The 17848-nt window shown below is 50.2% G+C and overlaps 1 protein-coding gene across 2 annotated transcripts; it reads left to right on the plus strand.

Moving 5' to 3' along the window:
* Positions 1 to 20: 20 nt before the first annotated feature.
* On the plus strand, positions 21 to 17481 carry nit1 (nitrilase 1). Of its 2 annotated transcripts, XM_033042611.1 has the most exons (7): positions 248 to 280; positions 2707 to 2792; positions 5742 to 5984; positions 6510 to 6613; positions 6886 to 7019; positions 8095 to 8220; positions 15639 to 17481. In XM_033042611.1, exons 3-7 carry the CDS (start codon positions 5752 to 5754, stop codon positions 15948 to 15950), a joined length of 909 nt encoding a protein of 302 aa, XP_032898502.1. In that variant the 5' UTR covers positions 248 to 280; positions 2707 to 2792; positions 5742 to 5751; the 3' UTR covers positions 15951 to 17481. The 2 variants fall into 2 exon arrangements, with proteins under 2 accessions (XP_032898501.1, XP_032898502.1); XM_033042610.1 differs by lacking the exon at positions 2707 to 2792 and having other exon boundaries at positions 21 to 280.
* The last annotated feature ends 367 nt before the right edge of the window (positions 17482 to 17848 follow it).

Consider the following 17848-nt stretch of genomic DNA (forward strand, 5'->3'; position numbering starts at 1 on the left):
ACCGCGCTCGCCTGTCGGGACCTTCCCGCTCAAGGGGGCGATGAAATAAAGCACAGGCCAAGCCACAGCGCGGAGCCGGGAACGTCGTTAACGCCTCATCGTCCGGTCAAACCCCACCGTGCCCACGTGGCAACATTTACCGATTCTACGCCCTGCGGGTGTTTGTCCACTACGGCACGGCGTCGGCCACCTGACCCATCAGGACCCCAACCGTCACCGCCGGCCGCCATTTTAATCTCTCGCCAATGCTTCTTCTACCGACTGTCACAGCAATTCGCGGGTAATTCTTCCGATGCCGTCGCACTAGCCAATATTTTTACGACGAATCTGTAGAGCCTTTGCTATTTGATTTGCGCAAAGTAATTTGTTTTTAGTCAGGCTGATGAGGTGGGCTGCTACGGAGAGGACCCGGATCTCCCCCTGGCCGCGCTTAGTGACGTCACGGAGCTGGAGAGGGGCGGGGCTAATCATTAATATATTCTGCTGTAACCAATCAAGGACTTGGGCACGGGTCGTATGCTAATAATTTGCACATGGGGGCGGGAGATGCGATTAATCTGCATAAATTACCTCACCAGGCCCCGCCCCATGTCTCCAAGTCCCGCCCCTTCTTCAGGCTCCGCCCCTGTCCCCAGGCCAAGGTCCAGCTCCCTCCAAAAGTCTACTTTTATTACCTTGACCCCACCTACCCACTATCCTGATTCCCAACTCATCACTCTTACTCTCACTCTTCCCTTTGACTTTACATTCTCATACCCTGACCCCGAAGGGTCTCGACCCGAAACGTCACCCATTCTATCTCTCCAGAGAAGCTGCCTGTCCTGCTGAGTTACTCCAGCATTTTGTGTCTGTCCCCTTCTCGGTACCCTGCCTCCATCCCATGAGCCCACCTCCACATGACCCTGACTGCCCCTTGACCCATGCACCACCTCCCTCTGTCCTTGACCATTCCCCTTAACCCCACCTTCTCACCATTCTAACTGTGGCCTCGATCTTTCTCCAACAGGCTCTGCCCATGGCCCCTTCAGTGCTTCTCCACCCTGACTCTGCTGCTCCATAAATTGCACCTGAACCTGTCTTTACCCATTGCACCGTACCCTTAACCAACCTTGCGCCCATCCTCGCTTCCTGTGATCCCCAACCTGCATTGTCCTCTCCTGCTGCACCCCTACTGCCACCCCACCACCGCCAGACCTCCAACCGATAAACGACCCACCAACGGTCCCAATACTGATGGACCATCTCATGCTGCACCCCCGCCAATAGACCCCCCCCACCCCACCCACTATTGACGGACGCTCACGTTTGATCTCTGCGCTTCCAGTGCCAGCGATACACTGAGGGGTGTTTCGGGGAGGAAGGGAACACAGCAGGATGGCATCTTTGTGATTAAGGGGAGCTATTTGTGCGCAGTGGGATGGAGCAATATAGTGTCATGGAGCTTTACAGCACGGAAATAGGCCCTTCAGCCCAACACATCCATGCCAACCATGGTGTCCACCTGAGCTAGTCCCAGTTGCCTGCACTTGGCCCATTACCATCTAAACCATTTCCTATCTATGCACTTGTCAGTCTTTTAATTGTAATTGTGCTTGCCTTCCCCCCCCCCCTTCCCCCTCTTCCTCAGACATCTCATTCCATGTGCCCGCCACTGGCTGTGTAAAACCACATGCCCCTCAGGTCCCCTATAAATCTTTTTCTCACCTGTGCCGTCTAATTTTAGACCCCGCTACCCTGGGGGAAGGAGTATAACCATTCAATTTATGTACACCTTTCATGATTTTGTAAACCTCCATCAGGTCACCTTTTAACCTCCTAAACTCAAGGTAACAAGATCCAGCCTATTATTACACAAGGTCTCCAGACCCAGTAATATCTTTGTAAATCATCTCTGTGATTTTGGCACATTTTCCAGCTTAATAACATTCTTCCTATAGCAGGATGACCTCATCCACACAATACTCCAACTCTGGTCTTGACAACAACATACATCTATTACATGATGTCCTAATTCCTGTACTCCGTGTCCTGACTGATGAAGGCAAGCGTGCCAAATATCTTCTTCACCACCCCATGTACCTGTCTTGCCACTTCCAGGGAACTAGGTCCCTTTATTTGACAACATTCCACAGGGCCCTGGCATTATTTGTGCAAGTCATGCCCTGGCATTATTTGTGCAAGTCATGCCCTGGTTTAACTTCCCAAAATGCTATGTGTCAAGAGTGTTTAATTGTCATGTGTACCGGCAACAGAACAATGAAAGTCTTACTTGCAGCAGCATAACAGGCACTACATGTTTAAATATACAATCAATAAATAATTCAATAAACCTTCCTGATGGTAGGAGTGAACTGAATGTGTGGCTAGGATGGTGTGGGTCTTTGATGATGCCAGGTGCCTTTTTAAGGCAGTGCCTCCTATAGATCCTTTCTATGGTGGGAGGTCAGTACCTTTGATGAACTGGGCAGTGTCCACCACTTTTCGTAATCTCCTTTGTTCCTGGGCGTTTGCGTTGTAGATTGTGGCTAGGCTTGCATGCTATAACAGATTACAAAACATAAGTAGGCAGTAGGGCTGGCAAAAATGGGGCGCTCCTTGAGTAACTCAATGCATGTCCCGTTTTGAACAGAAGGGCGGTGGTGGAATGCCACCAACCAATGTTGGTGCACCTGTACCAACCATTACTGTGGATCTTTAATTTTAAAGATAGACATCTTTAATCTCTTACGACTCCAATACTGAGGACCCCACTTGCTTCAAAAAGACCACTATCATCCCGGTCCCGAAGAAAAGTAAGTCAGCATTCCTTAATGACTACCATCGAGTGCCTCTGACATCCACCATCATGAAGTGCTTAATGAGACTGATGAAGGTGCACATTAGCTCCAATCTCCCAGCTGGTTAATGCACTGCCACAACAGGTCCATGGCAGACGCCATCTCTCTGGCCCTCTATTCATCTCTGGAACACCTAGACCAGTGCTTCTTAAACTATTTATGTGTCATTCACCATTGAGTCTTTATCACAAAATGTAATTCACCCTCAACTAAATTTTCTTATGTTTCTTGGTAATTTTTGTTTTGTGTATAATTTTATATATAATGTCACACGAGCAAAAAACATAAATTAACTAATTACTTAAGTGTTTATTTTATTCAACTTTTTGAACATCCTAAAAATATGTAAAGAAAACTGGGAGTAAAAAAAAAGAAGTTTAATTACCACTGGAGTTGGAAAATCATTCTATTAGAATGAGAAAAAAACATTCCAACGTCTTGATGAAAATAAGTGCTGGTAGATTGAAGTACACTCAATATATATAGAATTCTAGTTCTAGCAGAAAAGAAGCTAAATTGCCAACACAAAGTAATGTTACACTTCAACAGTTGCCTGCAGCGATCCTCCAGTGTTGCCAATTATAAATGTATGATCCCACTAGCTCATCCCTAAAAAGTTATATTACAGTAAATTTGTGAAATATCCTACTACTTTGAAATTAGAAAACCATAGGTAGAGAGAAAAACACATATCAAATTTCCAGCTCCACTGCCATCAAATATCCAGCTCCACTGCCATTAAAACCAATAAGAGCTTGCTAAGACACTAATAGCAATGCCTTTTTTAAGAATAGAGAAAAAAAAATCTGAATAAATTATGTCATTCATCCCAAAATTATTTAATTTGCCCTTGGGTGAACCATTCACCAGTTTATGAAGCACTGACCTAGACAACAAGGACTCCTATGTTAGACTCCCATTTACCAACGATAGGTCTCCCTTCAACGCCATAAATCCATCCAAACAACTCCAAACTTCGGAACCGAGGAATCAGTTTCCCCTCTACCACTGGATCTTCAACTTTCTGATCAGCAGACCACAATCAATGAGGATAGGTGATAACGCCTTCTCCATAATAATTCTTAACACTGGTACTTACAAGATGCGTTTTCAATCGCATACTATACTTCCTATACACTCACAACTGTGTGGCCAAATTTATCTCTAAGTCCATCCACAAGTTTGCAGATGACACCACTGTGAAGAGCCAGATCACAAACAATGACAAGGTGGAGTACAGGAAAGAAATAGTAAACAGGGTTTCTTCCTCATTGGCTTCTCCCTCAATGTCACTAAGACAAAGGAGCTAGTTATTGACTTCGGGAAGATTGTGGAGTACATGCCCCAATCAGCATCAATGGTGCCGGTGGAAATGGTTGAGAGTTTCAAGTTCCTTGGCATAAGTATTACCAACAATCTGTCATGATCTAACCACATTGATGCGACAACCAAGAAGGCACACCAGCATCTCTACTCCCTGAGGAGACTGAAAAAAATTGACATGTCTCCATTGCCTCTTACAAACTTTTACACATGTACCGTCGAAAGCATACTGTTGGGTTGCATCACAGCTTAAGTTGGGAAGACCAAGACCGCAAGAAATTGCAGAGAGTTGTAGATGTAGCCCAGACCATCACACAGACCAGACCTTCCCACCACAGGCTCCGTCTGCACTTCAAGCTGCCTTGGAAAAGCAGCCAAGGACATTCAATGACTTGTCCCAATACGGTCATCCCTCATTCTCCCTGCTCCCATTCAGCAGAAGACACAGAAGCTTGGAAGTGCACACCACATGACTCGGGAACAGCTTCCACTTTATATCAGGTTTCTGATTAGTTCTTCTATAAACTCTGATTCACCTCCACCCTAATGTGGTCATTGGACTTTGTCTATACTACAATGCTGAGAACTATATTCTGCACTCTGTACCTTCCCCTTTGCTCTATCTATGGTACTTAAGTTTGACTTGATTGCATTTATGTATAGTATAACTGATCTGTTTGGATAGCATGCACAACAAAGCTTTTCATTGTATTTCGGTACCTGTGACAATCATAAATCTAAACGTAAACCGGGCCATGGTGCAACCAGTCAACATGCTCTCTAGCACGTGTAGAAGGTCAATAGAGTATTTGTCAACAGACTGAATATCCTCAAATTTTCAAAGTAGATGGGTATTGATGGCTTTGTTACGTCTCTCACATGTGTGGGTTTGTGCATTCGGGGGTGGGAGGGGGTGGAACTAGAGGTCTGACGAGGCTCAGGATGTGGGGCATTTGGCTATGGGAGGGGCTGTTCCTTTAACGCAGGTGGCAAGTTCATATGTGGCCAGTTGCGTGTGGACTGGAGGCGGATTTGCGCACAAGAGAGAGATTTGGATGGCAGTGAGAGGGGTAGAGAGGTGGTGAGGCGGGGCATTGATGCACAGAAGGCGTTGTTGTTAGCAAAACGTACTGGGAGTATGGGTGTGAGGGTGTGGCTATCTGGGCGAGGGTGAGATGGGTGTGTGTGGTGTGCCGGGGTATTTGTGCGTGGGCCGGGGGTACGGGAGGGGGGTGGTGGGGGGAGAGGGGGGGGGGGGGGGGGCAGGGGGTATCTGGATAAGGGTGAGAGGGAAGTGTGCAGTGTGTTGGAGTATTTGCGTATGGGACAATGGTTATGGTGTGGGGGTTATTTGGGTGTAGGCCTGACGAGGTTGAGAGGGATGTGCGGTACACAAGGGTATTTGTATGTGGGCCAGGGGTATGGGGTGGGGGTATTTGGGTGTAGGCCTGACGAGGTTGAGAGGGATGTGCGGTACACAAGGGTATTTGTATGTGGGCCAGGGGTATGGGGTGGGGGGTATTTGGGTGTAGGCCCGGCGAGGGGAGGTGTGTACTGACTGGCTCTGCTGTTCTGGGGCAGGGCCAGAGGCATGTCCATGGCGAGGAAGGCCCTGATCGCCGTGTGCCAGCTGTCCTCGACCGACGACAAGGACCATAACTTGCGGGAGTGCCGGGAGCTGGTGAGGCAGGGGGCAGCGCGAGGGGCCCGTATGGTCTTCCTTCCCGAGGCTTTCGATCACATCTCGCCCAGCACCGAGGTCATGCTGCGTCTCGCCGAGAGCCTGGAGGGAGAGCTGGTGGGGAGCTACCGTCAGCTGGCCAGGTAGTGAGACAGGGGCCCTGTACCTCACCTCCCCACCCTTCCATTGAACCCTCACCCCCTACCCATCCGCCACTTCACCCCTCTCATCCTTGCCTCTCCACCCGCATCCCCCTCATCACATCCCCTCTCCCCCATTCCATCCTCTCCTTCACCCCTCCCATCCTCCCCCTTCATCTCTCTCATCCTCGCCTCTCTCCCCTCATCCTCATCCTCCTCCTCCCCATCACCCCTCTCCCCCCTTCCCCCTTCACTCCTCCCATCCTCCCCCTTCATCCCTCTCATCCTCGCCTCTCTCCCCTCATCCTCCTCCTCCCCATCACCCCTCTCCCCCCTTCCCCCTTCACCTCTCTCCACCTCTTCCCCTTCACTCCTCTCATCCTCCCTTCACCCCTCTCATCCTCCTTCCCTTCATGCCCCTCCTGCACTTCACCCATCTGTCCTCTCCCTCTTTTTCCTTTCTCTTCTCTCCGCCACTCCCTCTCCCCATCATTCCCTCTCTCTCACTGCTGATGTGTCTGTCCACAGGGAGTCTGGTGTGTGGCTGTCCCTGGGAGGGTTCCACGAGCAGGGTCCTGACTGGGACCGGGAGCGACGGATCTACAACACCCATCTGTTGCTCAATGACTCAGGTAAGGGGGAGCCGGGGGGGGTGGGGCAGCGGGGGAGGTTGAGGGGGAAACCAGAGCTGCCAGGGACGGGAAATGACTCTGGAATGGACCAAAGATAGCCTGCTGGCAATCTGCAGCCCTGACGCGGAAACCTGGCGACTATTCAACTCCGGTGGCTTCACACATTTGCCTTGCTGTCACTGGGCTGGGGAGAGGGTGGGCCAGGTTGGGCTGACAGGAACACCCTGTCACTGACAGACCCCTCCTGCTTACACTAACCCTGCTGTCTGTAGGAGAGATTGCCGGCCTCTATCGCAAGACCCACCTGTTTGATGTGGATATCCAAGGTCAGGTTTCGCTCAAGGAGAGCAGCTCCACCATCCCGGGACCTCGGATCGAGCCTCCTGTTACAACCCCAATAGGCAAGGTAAGTGAGACAGGGTATAACTGGACACGTGCCCTGGGAGTGTAAAGGAAGTTTCACTCTGTGTCTGACCCTTGCCCTGGGAGTGAGCAGAGGGAGCTTCACTCTGTGTTCAAAAAGGAACTGCAGATGCTGGAATATCGAAGGTACACAAAATTGCTGGGGAAACTCAGCAGGTGCAGCAGCATCTATGGAGCGAAGGAAATAGGCGACGTTTCGGGCCGAAACCCTTCTTCAGACAGATGGGGGGTGGGGGGGGGGGAGAAGGAAGGAAAAGGGGAGGAGGAGGAGGAGCCCGAGGGTGGGCAGATGGGAGGGTGGGAGGAGACAGCTAGAGGGTTAAGGAAGGGGAGGAGACAGCAAGGGCTAGCAAAATTGGGAGAATTCAATGTTCTCAGAGCTTCAGAGCTTCACTCTGTGTCTGATATAGTCACAGTCACACAGTTCAAAAACAAGCCTTTCAGTCCAACTACCTCATGCCAAAAAGATGCCATCTACGCTCATCCCATTTGCCTGCATTTGACCCACATCCTCTGAACCTTTCCTGTCCACATACCTGTGCAAATGTATTTTTGATGTTTTTATGGTACCTGCCTCAACCATTTTCTGGCAGCTCGTTCCGTTCACGCATTAACCTATGTATGAAAACGTTGCCCCATGCCTCCCTTTAAATTTTTCCCTTCTCACCTTGAGCCTGTGCCCCGCTGGTTCTTGATTCCCCAACCCAGAGAAAGGAACTGTGTGTATTCACCTTATCTACTCCCCTAATCATTTTATACACTTTTATAACTACCTCTCATTTTCCCTTGTTCTAAGGAATAAAGTCCAAACCTGCCCAAAGCCTCCTTATAACTCAATTCCATGAGTCCTGGCAAGAACCTCGTAAATCTTCCCTGCACTTGTTTCAGCTCAGTGGCATCTTTTCAATAGCAGGGTGACAAAAACTACACACCATACTCAAAGTGTGGCTTCACCAATGTGACATCATATCCCCACAGTACACTCATTTCTCTGACTGATAAAGGCCTTCAGCACCCTGTGTACCTGTCATGCCACTTTCTGTTCTTCTCTTCCACAGATTGGACTTGCTATTTGTTATGATCTTCGATTTCCAGAAATCTCATTGGCTCTTGCCAGTGCTGGGGCAGAGATTCTCACGTTCCCCTCGGCTTTTACACTAACGACTGGCATGGCGCATTGGGAGGTGAGTTCGCAAGAGTAATATCACTAAAATTCCAGGCGGATCACAACGCTCCCGATACTGATTTGAGTGAATGGCCCCTCGACAGTGATATCGGTGTGTGTGAGCCTGTGTGTGATGTCAGTGTGTGTGAGCCCATGTGTGAGGTATGCCCCATTAATGGTGATGTCAGTGTGTGTGAGCCCATGTGTGAGGTATGCCCCATTAATGGTGATGTCGGTGTGTGTGTGAGCCCGTGTGTGATGTCAGTGAGTGCGAGACTGGTATGAGGTATACTCCATTAATGGTGATGTCAGTGTATGGATCTGGGATGAGGGATCATGACAATAATAGTGATTTCAGTGAGTGCCCCACTGGATGTGAGGAAAGGTTCCTATAATAGTGATTACAGTGTGTGTGAGCCTGACCTTCCCCGCTGCCTGCTGCCCCTCTCTGAGCCTCCACCCCTCCTGCACCAACCATCGGCCACCCCAGGCCAGGCCGGGTAAGGCCGGGACCACCCAAAGCTGCCGTCAATAAAGGAAGTATGATGTGGCTGTCTGCTCAAGACTGTCAGAGTGTGTGAGGGGGGAATGGTGCATATGAGGGCGAGGGACAGTGTGTGTGAGGCAACAGTGTGTGCGCGGATGGTGTATGTGTGTGTGTGTGAGGGGACGGTGTGTGTGGGAGGGGACGGTGTGCGTGTGTGAGTTTGAGGGAACGCTCCTTTATTAGTGCTTTTAGGTGGTGTGGGTGCCTGGTGATGCTGGCAAAAAAAAAGTTAAATAACTAACAAATATAGTAAACGTTTGTTTTCTCTTCCCCCGTTATGTACTATGTTTACATATATTCACATATTCTGTTGTGCTGGAGCAAGTAAGAATTTCATTGTCCCATCCGGGACATATGACAATAAAACACTCTTGACTTGACTCTAATGTGCAACGGTGATTGACGGTCGGGGTGGACTCAATTCTGTATCTTTCAACAAACGACTAAAGGAGAGTTCCCTCACACCCAGCACCCTCACACTGAAATCCTTCACACCCAGCACCCTCACACTGAAATCCTTCACACCCAGCACCCTCGCACTGAAATCCCACTTTTGCATCTATTCCCACCCCCTTCCGAAGTCCGGGCTTGAAGGAGCGTTCCTTTAAAAGTGATTTCAGCATGTGTAACCACGGGAGTGATGGAATGCTAATAGTAATTGCAATGTGTATGAGGAACATTCTTTTAAATGGTAATTTCAATGTGTGTGAGCCTGGGTGTGTACGGACGCTCCTGGAACAGTGATTTCATTGTGTGTGAGGCAATGCTCCTTTATTCATGATTTGTACAAACCAAGGTGCGAAGGAGCATCTCTAATAGTGATGTCAGTATGTGTGTGTGTGTGTGTGTGTGTGTGTGTGTGTGTGCGTGTGAGCGCAGGTGTGCGTGAGTGTTCTCTTCATAATTATTTCACAGCGTTAGTGAGCCTAGGTGTGACAGAACGTACCTTCAATTGTGATTACAATATGGGTGTGCATTTGTATGTGAGGGAACTGTCCATTAATAGTGAGGTCATTGTGCATGTCGGGGTGTGAGTGAACACACCTTTAATGTTACTTTCAGTGCCTGAGAGTGAGCGAACAGGATAGTGATGTCAGTGTGTGTGAGCCCGGGTGAATTCAGCATGTGAAGGAACACTCCTATAATGGAGATTTCAGTGTTTGTGAGCATGGGAATGTGGGAACACTGCTCACACAGTGATTTCCGTCTCTGACCAGTAGTGAGGAAACATTCTTATAATAGTGATTTCCATTTGAGTGAGACCATGAGTGAGAGAACACTACGGTCCCCCTGTACATCAATGCTGTTGTGGGTCTTGCCATCAACTAGATACTTTCCATTTACATTCAATCTCCCAAAGCGCAGCACCTCACAGTTGATCTGATTAAACCATACATGCCATTTCTGCGCCCATTTCTGTGGCTGATTTTTTTCCGCTGTCTACTTTGACGGCATTCCTCACTGCCCGCAACTCCACCAATCTTGGTACACACACACATATATCTATCTATCTATCTATTTTATTCTATAAAACTCTCGCCCCATCCGTCCGACATCCGTCCGGCTGCCTTTCTGCCTTTCGATTCGTTCCCGCCGTGCGATGTCACAATGCCCGATGCTCGCACCCGTCCAATCGCGATGCCCGACGCTCGCAGATGTCCAATCGGAACGGATCCATTTACATGTACGGCTTCCGGCCGCATTTCTTCCTTTGATTCCGTGCAACTCCGAAACCGGACGCAGAATCGCCGACGTCTTTTCCATTTCGGTAGAGATTTCATTTTTCTTTCTAAGTATCCGCTCCTCATTACATTTCGTCGTGTTTAAGTACACGTTTTTAATCAAATCCTTCCCCCCCCCCTCCCCCCCAATATTTCAAAACTAAACTGGCTTCTCACTCAAAGAATCCGCACCAGCCCCAGCCCCTGGTGAACGTTCCATCGTGTGATGTCACAATGCCCGATGCTCACAGATGTCCAATCGGAATGGAATCATTTACATATGCCTTTGCAGGAGCCCCAGCCCCTGGTGAACGTTCCATCGTGTGATGTCACAATGCCCAATGCTCAAAGACATCGTTGCCATAGAGAGGGAGTACAGAGAAGGTTCACCAGGCTGATTCCTGGGATGTCAGTACTTTCATATGAAGAAAAACTGGATAGACTCGGCTTGTACATGCCAGATTTTAGAAGATTGAGGGGGTATCTTATAGAAACTTACAAAATTCTTAAGGGGTTGGACAGGCTAGATGCAGGAAGATTGTTCCAGATGTTGGGGAAGTCCAGAACAAGGGGTCACAGTTTAAGGATAAGGGGTAAATCTTTTAGGACCGAGATGAGAAAAACATTTTTCACACAGAGAGTGGTGAATCTCTGAAATTCACTGGCACAGAAGGTAGTTGAGGCCTGTTCATTGGCTGTATTTAAAAGGGAGTTAGATGTGGCCCTTGTGGCTAAAGGGATCAGGGGGTATGAAGAGAAGGCAGGAACAGGATACTGAGTTGGATGATCAGCCACGATCATATTGAATGGTGGTGCAGGCTCGAAGGGCTGAATGGCCTACTCCTGCACTTAATTTCAATGGTTCTATGTTTCCCTCTTCTCACCCCTCTCCCTCTCCCACCCATCCCTCTCTCCACCACCCCCCTTCCCTCTCTACGCCACCCCCTTCCCTCACTCCACCCGCCCCCTTCCTCCTACCCCTCTGTCCCTCTTCCATCACTCCCCCTACCCCTCTCCACCTCCCTCCCCACTCTTCCACCTTCCCCCTCCACTCTCCCTCCCCACTCTTTCCCCTCTCTCCCCCACCCCTCTCCCCCTCCCTCCCCCCTACCTCCCCAACCTCCCCCTCCCCCACATCTCTCTCCCCATCCCCCTCTCTCACCCCCTACCCCGCTCTCCTTTCCCTCCCAAATCTGTCCCGTTTCCTCCACCTCCTCTCCCCTCCCTCCCCTCTTCACATCCACCCTCCCCCCACCTGTGTGTTTGGGGGGTGGTTAATGTGAGTTTGATGCCGCAGCCCCCCCCCCCCCCCCCCCCCCCGCAAAACGCCGTTGGGGAAACAGACCCAACGGGTCTGCACTTGGTCTAGTTATATATTAAAACTCTCGCCCCATCCGTCCGACATCCGTCCGGCTGCCTTTCGATTCGTTCCAGCCGTGCGATGTCACAATGCCCGATGCTTGCAGATGTCCAATCGCCATGCCCGACGCTCGCAGACGTCCAATCGGAACGGATCCATTTACATGTACGGCTTCCGGCCGCATTTCTTCCTTTGATTCCCTGCAACTCCGAAACCGGACGCAGAATCGCCGACGTCTTTTCCATTTCGGTAGAGATTTCACTTTTCTTTCTAAGTATCCGCTCCTCATTACATTTCGTCGTGTTTAAGTACACGTTTTTTAATCAAATCCTTACCCCCCCCCCCCCCCCCCCCCCCCAATATTTCAAAAAACTGGCTTCACACCCACAGAAGCTTCACCAGCCCCTGCTGAACGTTCCATCGTGTGATGTCACAATGCCCAATGCTCACATATGTCCAATCGGAATGGATTAATTTACATATGCCTATGCAGGAGCCCCAGCCAATGGTGAACGTTCCATCGTGTGATGTCACAATGCCCAATGCTCAAAGACATCGTTGCCATAGAGACGGAGTACAGAGAAGGTTCACCAGACTGATTTCTGGGATGTCAGAACTTTCATATGAAGAAAAACTGGATAGACTCGCCTTGTACTCACTAGATTTTAGAAGATTGAGGGGGTATCTTATAGAAACGTATAAAATTCTTAAGGGGTTGGACGGGCTAGATGCAGAAAGATTGTTCCGGATGTTGGGGAAGACCAGAACAAGGGGTTAAAGTTTAAGGATAAGGGGTAAAGCAGAATCGCCGACATCTTTTCCATTTCGGTAGAGATTTCACTTTTCTTTCAAAGTATCCGCTCCTCATTACATTTCGTCGTGTTTAAGTACACGTTTTTAATCAATTCCTTCTCCCACCCCACCCCCCAGTTTTTCAAAAAAAAAACTGGCTTCTCACCCATACAAGCAGCCATTTCGGTAGACATTTCACATTTTCTTCCAGCTATCCACTCCTCATTACATTTCGTTATGTTTATGTCCATTTTTTTCATTAAATCCTTCTCCCCCCCCCACTCACTCAAGTGGGCTCTGATCTGCAGATCCCGACGGCTTCCATAGAAACATAGAAACTAGGTGCAGGAGTAGGCCATTCGAGCCTGCACCGCCATTCATTATGATCATGGCTGATCATCCAACTCAATATCCTGTACCTGCCTTCTCTCCATACCCCCTGATCCCTTTAGCCACAAGGGCCACATCTAACTCCCTCTTAAATATAGCCAATGAACTGGCCTCAACTACCTTCTGTGGCAGATAATTCCACAGATTCACCACTCTCTGTGTAAAAAATGATTTTCTCATCTCGGTCCTAAAAGACTTCCCTCTTATCCTTAAACTGTGACCCCTAGTTTTGGACTTCCCCCTCTCCTCCCTCTGTACCCCCCTCCCCTCCTTCTCTACCCCCCTCCCCTCCCCTCCCTGTCTACCCCCCCCCCTCCCCTCTCTAGCCATGCCTGCGCAGTTGGGGGTTATGCGTGGTAAATAGGACGGGGGATGAGGTAAAAGGAGCAAATGAATAATATTTATATAATATCAAGGGGGGTGGGGGTTATTGTGTGTGGGGGGTGGTTAGTGTGTGTGTGACGCCGAAGGCCGCCCCCCTCCCCCGCAACCGCGCGTTGAGGGGACGGGACCCAACGGGTCCCCCTTGGTCTAGTCTATATTTAAAACTCTGTGTGTCTGGCTGTGTGGCTGTGTGTGTTTCTGACTTGTGGCTGCAAGCCTTTGATTCGTTGCTACGCCAACACCCGACCCACAAACGCCCTGATTTTTTCCATTTCGGTAGAGATTTCACTTTTCATTCCAAGTATCCACTCCTCATTAAATTTTGTCGTGTTTATGTACACATTTTTAATATAATCCTTCTCCCCCCCCCCACTCACTCATTTTGTCGCCTCCTGCTGGCTAGCGACCATAACGGCTGCTGGCGCCCGCATCTCGCCTCAAAGACGCCATTTAAAAACAGCCGCACTGCTGATTCCTGAGCCGCTTGAGTTGGAGGACCACGTCTCCCGTGGGGGCTACGGGTACGGAAAGGCTGCGTTGGGGGAGCAGACCCAAGGGGTCTGCACTTGGTCTAGTATATATATATATATATATATATATATATATATATATATATATACACTAGACAAAGTGGGACATCACACGGGAGGGCTGGTCCCCCAACGCAATATTCCACCTCTCCACCAATTCCAATATTGGTGGCCAGTGGGGAGGGGGGCTTTCTGGAGCGCTAGTGTGGGTGTTGTGGGCTGAAGGAACTGCTTTCCAGTGGGCTAGTATGGACATTGTTGGCCGAATGGATTTTTGGGCTGGCGGCTCGGTCACTCAATCCTGTTGTGCTGGCAGCTCACTCACTCACGGCTGGTGGGCTGGCAGTTGACTCACGGCTATTCCTTGAAATTCCATTTCAAACAGGGTGCAAGGCCACCAAATTCAAGTGCAGTTTCATAGCATTTCAAGCAGGGTGCAAGGCCACTAAAGGCAGTGAGTCCTGACCTCTCCCTCCTCCATCTTGCATAGACTGAGCCACGCCCACACTTCTGGGTTTTATAATCCCTCCCACCAGAAGGGGCGTGGTCTTCATGGCGTGATTGACAAGAGAGAGAATCTCAACATTTTTTAAACATAAATAACTTATATTTTTGTGTGTGTGTGTACCCTCTGCCTGGGTCCTCTGTGAGTGTTTACCCTCAGTCTGTGCCCCATATGTGCCCGCTGTGTGTGTGTACCCTCTGCATATGCTGCCTGTCTCTGCCCATTGTGTGTGGTGTGTGAACCCTCTGCCTGTGCCCATTGTGTGTAGTGTGTGTGTGTTTTTCCAGTTTTGTGTGCCCGCTGTGTGTGTGTTTTTCCAGTTTTGTGTGCCCGCTGTGTGTGTGTTTTTCCAGTTTTGTGTGCCCGCTGTGTGTGTGTTTTTCCAGTTTTGTGTGCCCGCTGTGTGTGTGTTTACCCCCTGTCTCTGCCTGTAGTGTGTGGTGTGTGTGTACCCTCTGCCTGTGCCCGCTGCGTGCGTGTTTACCCTCTGTGTGTGCCCACTTTGTATGTGTATGTGTTTCCCCGCTGTGTGTGTGTGTGTGTTTATCCCCTGTGTGTGCATGTTGTGTGTGTGTGTATTCACCGGTGTGTGTGTGTGTGTGTGTGTGTGTGTTTTCCCCGCTATGTGTGTGTGTGTGTGTGTGTGTGCGTTTACTCCCTGTGTGTGTGTGTGTGTGTGCGTTTACTCCCTGTGTGTGTGTGTGTGTTTTCCCCGCTATGTGTGTGTGTGTGCGATTACCCCGTGCGTGTGTGTGTGTGTGTATGTGTTTCCCCGCTGTGTGTGTGTGTGTGTGTTTCCCCCCGCTTGTGTGTGTGTGTGTGTGTGTTTTCCCCGCTATGTGTGCGTGTGTGCGTTTACTCCCTGTGTGTGTGTGTGTTTTCTCCGCTATGTGTGTGTGTGCGCGTTTACTCCGTGTGTGTGTGTGTTTCCCCGCTGTGTATGTGTGTGTTTCCCCCGCTATGTGTGTGTGTGTGTGTGTGTGTTTTCCCCGCTATGTGTGTGTGTGCGCGTTTACTCCGTGTGTGTGTGTGTGTGTGTTTTCCCCGCTATGTGTGTGTGTGTGTGTGTGTGTGTGTGTTTACCCCGCTGTGTGTGTGTGTGTTTACCCCGCTGTGTGTGTGCGTGTGTGCGTGTGTGTGTACTCTCTGTATGTGCCGGCTGTGTGCTGCCTGTGTGCTGCCTGTGCTGATGCCCACTCTCTCCCCAGCCTCTCCTGCGGAGCCGTGCGATTGAGTCGCAGTGCTACGTGGTGGCGGCAGCACAGACAGGCCGGCACAACGACCGGCGCTGGTCGTTCGGCCACACCATGGTGGTGGACCCGTGGGGCTGTGTGCTGGCACAGTGCGGACAGGGCCCCGGACTCTGCTGTGCCGAGATCGACCTAGACTACTTGCGGCAGGTGCGCCGGCAGATGCCACTGGCCCAGCACCGGCGACACGACCTCTACGGCACAGTGTGTATCCGCCACCCTCCCGGCTCGGCACCCTCACATCCCCCGCTGCCTGATGCCCCTCTCTGATCCCCCCCCCCCCCCCCCCCTCCCCTCCTGCACCAACCATCGCCCACCTCAGGCCGGGCCGGACCGGGACCACCCAAAGCTGCCGTCAATAAAGGAAGTATTATGTGGCTGTCTGCTCAAGACTGTCAGAGGATATGAGGGCGACGGGCAGTGTGTGTGAGGGGACGGTGTGTGTGTGTGTGTCTGTGTGTGTGTGTGTGTGTGTGTACGGTGCTTCTGAAATCATGAGGGGTGTACATAGATGCCCCTTGTTCTCTGACCTTCCGCTCAGGGAAATGGTTGTTCCTATTGACTCTGTCCAGGTCACTCACCATTTTACCCCCCTCCATCGTCCCCCTCACTGACCTCTGTTCCAGGGATACAACCCCAGCCGACCTTTCCTCACAATGACAAAGTTCCAGTCCCGGCAACGTCCTGGTAAATCCCCTGTGCACCCTCTCCTGTCTGACCCCGTCTCTCTTGGGTCATGGTGACCAGAACTGTCCCAAGGGCCAGGCTGGGGTCTAACTGGTGTTGGGCGCGGTTCCTGCTCTTCTTGCAACCCAGGATGACACGTCCACCCCGGGTCATTGGGTCCTAGGCTGTGATGAGGTCAGTGAGGGACCTACAGGCTCGTCCACACACGGGGCAGGAAGTGTTGGACGAGTTATTGGGAGTTTGAATTGAGGTGCTTTGCTCCTTCGACAGGATCTCCCGACCCACGCCCCCAGTAGATAATCCCATCCCGAACGCACCCGCTCCACAGGGCAGTCTGGGCCAGGGATTGCCGGGAGTCAGCGGTACGTTGTTTCTTTACGGAGAACAAATCCTTGAGTCTCCCCCCACCCCCACCCCCCTCCCCCCGTGATGGAGCTGGGGAGGGAGCGGGTGTTTGGGGAACCTGGTGTTGAACTTGTGAACGATGTGGTCTGACCAGTGGATGGGACCGGGAGTGGGTGGAATCTCAGTGCTGGGGACGTCAGCCTGAGAGAGTAAACTGACCCTGGCCACTGATCCTTAACAGTGGATGGCTGTGGTTTGTGTGCCCGCTGTAGGTGGTGCAGGTCCCAGCAGTGGACCCGAGGGCAGGGGCCACTGATGCCCACAGTACACACAGTGCGTCTTATCTTGTGCCAGGTCTGGGGTTCTGACTGACCCTTCATTGACTAAAGACGATGCGGGTGAAGGCGGCTGTGAATGTGTCACCTTCAATGTCTGCCCGCTACGAGGGGTTTCCCGAGTTGCACCAAGTGGTCTCAACGTGGACCTATCCAGCGTGGACGCTGCTGAAGGTTGGGTGTGAGACCCCCCCTCCCTCCAACTCGCAACCCAGTGCCTGAAGCTCGTCCTGTGATCACACACAAACACAGGCAGCGTCTGCGCACTGAGTGACCTTGTCCTACCACCATCTGCAGAGGGCTCTCCCCCAGGGCCGAATTGAGACCTTTAGAGGCCCTAAGCACCGAAATGATGATGGTGCCCCCATATATATGTAATTCAAAATAAACACAATACTAAACCGTCAAATAAAATGTTATCGTTCGAAATGAAACAAAACTTACAGTAAGAATTATTTACAGGAAACGCTACGGCGCCAGTAATTACATTGCATTAAAAAAATGTGACATTAGAATGAGAATACAAAGATGTCTATAAATCCAATAAAGTGACAGCCGTTCAGTATCACTACATGAGAACTGTACCAATAAACATAGAGTAGCTCATTACAAATGATCAACATAATATATAATTTTTGAACAAATCTTACTCTAGCAAACAGTGCCACACTTTCATTTTCATTTCTTAAAGAAATTGTTCTGAGGGAAAAACGCAAATACAAAAATCTATTGAACACTATTCGATTTTTTACAGAAATCGATATTGGTCCATTTTAACCATATAACCATATAACAATTACA

The sequence above is a fragment of the Amblyraja radiata genome, chromosome 24 (genome assembly GCF_010909765.2).
Source record: "Amblyraja radiata isolate CabotCenter1 chromosome 24, sAmbRad1.1.pri, whole genome shotgun sequence".
Lineage (NCBI taxonomy): Eukaryota > Metazoa > Chordata > Chondrichthyes > Rajiformes > Rajidae > Amblyraja > Amblyraja radiata.